The following is a 4,846-nucleotide window of genomic DNA, read 5'->3' on the forward strand; positions in this document are numbered from 1 at the left end:
CTGGTGGGTTATCGGTAAGTTTTCGGACTTGCAAGAAAAAACTTGTATTTTGCCCCCCCCCCCCCCGGTGGACGGGGTGTAGATAGCCCATCGAGTAGCTTTGCACTAAAAAAAAAGTATCTTTTTAACCAGCCTTACATGTGCTGTGTGCATCAGTAGCCTTCTACCCATATGTTGTCATTCATATTATGCGCCTAACATGTTGTTAATTAGTTAACTATTTATCTGTTGATTTATTAGCTACGCTATACGTATTAGATACTGTTCATATTACTCCTTTGTTACTATCATTCACAGGTGATCTTCAACAGCATGTTGGTGAATAACATGTTTTCATTGCTGTGTTTCCCACTCCTGATGTCTATGTTTAGCTGCAGTAGTCTCGGCAGACAGCGTAGACAATGTAAGTAAGATTCTTGTTTTTCAATCCTGTTGTGATATATAAATAAAACTTAAACATGATCGAGTGGAGCTGTGGCTCCAGTCGTTCAATCAGGATTGGGTCGTGAAATTTATGCAAATCGGGTAATTTTCAGAGTTATAATCTGATCCCACCCATTGTTAGTATATCATCTTTTTTCAATTGGATGGAGTTTATTGGTTCATCTATGGAATCAATCGGAGAAAAATCGAACCACTACTTCGGAAACGACTGTTAAGATTTTCTTTCGTACCACGAGTAAAATAAACTTATCTTGGTTACAGTTAACCCTAGTTTTAGCTGACATAAAAGAAAAACTGCCAAAGTTTTATGTTAACGTGGAATACTTAAATATTTGTAATTGTTTATCGATATTAAGAACTATTATGAAGCGAACGAAACCAAAATGCTTTAACTAAATCTTGCATTATGGGCTTTTGAAATGATTCTAGTTTAATGTTATCATTTAGGAAGTGATCACTAATATTTAACTGATGTACTTTATATATTTTTTTTACCACGAAGGACATGTTTCGCTCAAGATTTTACTCGCATTCATAACTCGACTGAAATGTCGTCAGGTTGTAAATGTAAAGAAAACCCGATTTAATTTTGAAACGGACTACTTGCCTTACAGCTCTTCACCTGAAAACAGCTTCATCACACGTGATGTTAGGGTTCACAGGTAATATGTTCTGTAGTATGAATAACTCAAAACCTCTCTTGTTCCTTTACAGTTGTTTTCCCCGATGATGAAGAATCATGCTCAAACCGATTTACTAACGATGGAATATGTAAAGATGTTTTGAATTGTAGAGATCTTTTACAAAAAAATGATTATAATTTACTGAAAGAATCAATATGCGGTTTTGAAGGCATAACACCCAAAGTTTGTTGTCCGAAACAAAGTATTGTAAATCCAATAACAGAAGCACCTCCAAAAACCACTACAACTGAACGACCGCCAATACGGATACCATCCAATCTTCCTAAACGTAAGTCAACACAGGCTTAATTTTCTTTTGTATTTGAAATGAACGTTCTATCTACTTATTTTTAACTGCTATTACGGAGCACCTGGAGATGATAACTTGAACTTTAAAGTACGTGCTAATAAACAAACGTGTAAATTTAACAAGTTTCCCAAATCGAACAAAATTAGTTGAGTAATTCCACTTTTCATCATTAGGGTGGTACTCGGGACGTGAATAAACACAAAACTAGTGTGGCTCGTACATTCATTTGCTAATTATTATGCATTCTGTGTGCCTCTAGTGGCACAGCGGTAATTGTCGGACGTGTAACGCTAAAAGCTGGTTTCGATACCTGTGTTCGGAACAGCACAAATTGTGTTTAACTATAAACAAACGAGCATCTAGAAATATAAAATGCATGCCTTACAAAACTTTTAAGAAATAATCTGTTTTGGAGGTGTTATTATATTATTATAGTGAAAAAACCCTTGTCAGGTTTTATAGGGCCGGATTCTTTACAGTAGGTGTCTGTGACTTGTTGCCACACAATCCACTTCTTTTAGAATATATTCAAAACAAGTCAAACGTATATACAAAAAAAATTCGTTACACTATTGCTTACCACAGTTATACCCAGAGCTTTTAAATAATTCTTATTTTCAGTTCATATTACGATATTTTATCTAGTCGTACATTCCTTTAGGATTAATTTTTATCACAATATTTAATTTTTTTTAAAACGTTTCCTAGTTCTTTGTGCGTATCCATAATTTCTTCCATTTTTGTGAGCTTTGAAACCGTCAACTTAAATCACCGAAAATCTAGCCGGTAAGGATTGTAGAATCTCATTGTTGGGGGAAGGGGCAGTTGGTTGTTTTAAACATCACATGTAACTTTTCCACTGTCTAACATTAGATAACTCTTTAATTTGTTTTGTGATAGACCTTGGGGGGAATTGTCCCCCTACAACTCCGGCTAGAGCTCCCTTGATAATAATCCGCCAACTATCTATTAACTGGAATTTCACTTATTTACCCTTAATATGGTAGCCATTTTGAAGTTCACTAATTTCAATCGCAGCATAAATTCTGAATTAAATCTACTTTATATGGGTTTCGGCCATTAAGAACGTATCTCGACGCACCCTGTCGCACACCACTTCGATAATACGGAAATTATATATATATCTCCGACACACACACACACACACACACACACACACACACACACACACACACACAACAGCGAGTGAAATGTCGCACACTTAATTATTCCAGCCGCGTACATCCTCAGTAATGACCCTGGCAGTCAATAGGCCTAAAGCCAAAATAACCAATTGGTAATATTGCAAAGCGGCCTAATGATTCAACGTGGTTGGTCTACAAATACTCCCACCCCCACCCAAACAACAACAACAACAAATACTGGTGGCGCACATTGCCTTGATATTGGTGCACGTGAAAAAATTCATTCCTCACATGGGTTGAAAAAATTAGAGGGAACATGGCATTAGTTTTATGTTGTTAGGAAATGCTAACAACATTGGATTGCTTAAAGCAATGTAAAATCTACTCTCTATAAACGTCAATCAATATTCCCAATGCTTATGTATTTATGCTTTAAGACGCTTACTCCAACGAATTTAGTCATGATCAATTTCGAGCATGTAATGCACGCACCAGCATAATAATAATTAGGGAAGGTGGAGGCAGCTTTCTTTACTTCCCCAAAGATGGATCATGCCTATATACTAAAACGCCTACGAAAAAAACATCTAAATGAATTAAATAAACTGGTTCTTTGCTGACATCCATGACTTCGTAACTAATTAGTTGCACAAGTATCTTACTCCTAGAAATACCTCGTAAACCTGATATGCCTTGAAGCCAGTGAGCAAGTTAATAATTCTCTGCCAACCTGTACAGATCTGATAAATACAACTTTCATTCATATCCCCAGTCATGTCAAATAAAATCTAATCTTTACAAACGTCAATCAATATTCTCAAATCTTCTTTACCATTTTTCATATCCATTTTTCATTTTGTTTTATGCAATGTACATGACCACAATCTCAAGTCTTGATCAGTTTTCCATGATTTATTCACGCTAAGCACACTCCTTGGTAAACATTCTGATCATACAAGTTTGTACTCGTAGAGAGCCTTGCCTATCTACTATATCACTTCTAATTACACACCAAACTTTAGAAATAAGCTCGTACACAGTTTGCTGTTATTTTGCAAGCAGTTATTTTTCTTAACCCATTATAAGTGGTATCTTTTAACGACTTCTATGAAATCGTATCTTTCCATACAAGTAGTCTCTTGGTGAGTAGTTTATTTCGGTTATGAAAAGTCGCTTTCTTCACATTTCTCAATCAAATAATGAAATCAGATTAAAAGCTCGTGTGTAAAGCGAACTGATATAGTAGATTACAGTGTAGTTTAAAGTATAAAAAAAAAAATTATCTACCCCTATTTCAATTTTGTTATACAGGTTTCTTAATGATCCTACTCTTGACCATGTGAAAAGTAGGGGGCGTGACTTTGTGCTAAAACACTTTAGGAATAATAATAATAATAATGGTCCAAGACTGTGGAGTTATTAGCTAAATAAATATTGTTATGTATTTGCTTGTTTGATAATTTCCCGTAAAAATTCTTCCCGAGGAACTTCAGCGAAACAAGTTCTTTCTTAATTAAAACTAGTTTATTCTTTCTCGTTACAAACTTTGTAAAACACTTAACTTCCACAGTCACTTTAACTTAAACACACACTTTAATTCACAACGATTCACGCACTTTACCTACGGTAACTACCGCTCACTTGACTCGATTATCTGTCTCTATATCTCCCTGTCTACAATTCCATCTCCACTTTATTTGCCGGGCGTGTATACTAAAATAGAGGGCGCGTAGAAAAGACTAGAGTTGCCAAGAAGTGTTATGATCCTTCTAGAAACTCGTCACGTGACTTCCGCTGTCGTAACAATATATTTTTTTTGTTGTGCCACGGTGGGCGGAGCCGTGTAATGACAATCTCTGACAGCCCCTTAGTTCAATGTATCATATCAAGTTTGTTTGGGATTGGTCCAAAGTACATGGGAGGGGGGGGGGGGGTTCGCGGACAAACAAACAAACTTTTTTTTAAAACTTTCATAAGTATAGATAATGTTCGATGATGAGGAACCCACTTTGAGACTAATAATAGTTGGATACGGATTGAATGGGTAATGAAGAAAAACTTTAATATAAGTTTAATATAACAGCAAATGTACAACGTTTCGACAAGGTTTTGTCATCATCAGGTACATGTAATTTACACTGACCGGAAACTGTTGCAAAACATAGAAGAGGTATCTTGGCACCCCGGGGTATTGGTTTAGAGCAGGGTTGTTTTGTTCAAATAAAATGGATTCCTTGATTTTTCGTTTGTTTATGTTAGGTTCT

At 35.8% G+C, this 4,846-nt stretch overlaps 1 protein-coding gene across 2 annotated transcripts in view; it reads left to right on the forward strand.

Moving 5' to 3' along the window:
* LOC106467688 (proclotting enzyme-like) overlaps positions 1 to 4,846 on the forward strand; it is a 38,468-nt gene that overhangs the window by 22,857 nt on the left and 10,765 nt on the right. For both annotated transcript variants that reach the window (XM_013928064.2, XM_022395889.1), the window contains 2 exons: positions 298 to 403; positions 1,159 to 1,416. In XM_013928064.2, coding sequence (XP_013783518.1) covers positions 313 to 403; positions 1,159 to 1,416 — 349 coding nt within the window. In that variant the 5' untranslated portion in view covers positions 298 to 312. The remainder of the gene's footprint in view (positions 1 to 297; positions 404 to 1,158; positions 1,417 to 4,846) is intronic.

The sequence above is a fragment of the Limulus polyphemus genome, unplaced genomic scaffold, assembly GCF_000517525.1.
Source record: "Limulus polyphemus unplaced genomic scaffold, Limulus_polyphemus-2.1.2 Scaffold2706, whole genome shotgun sequence".
Taxonomy (NCBI): Eukaryota; Metazoa; Arthropoda; class Merostomata; order Xiphosura; family Limulidae; genus Limulus; species Limulus polyphemus.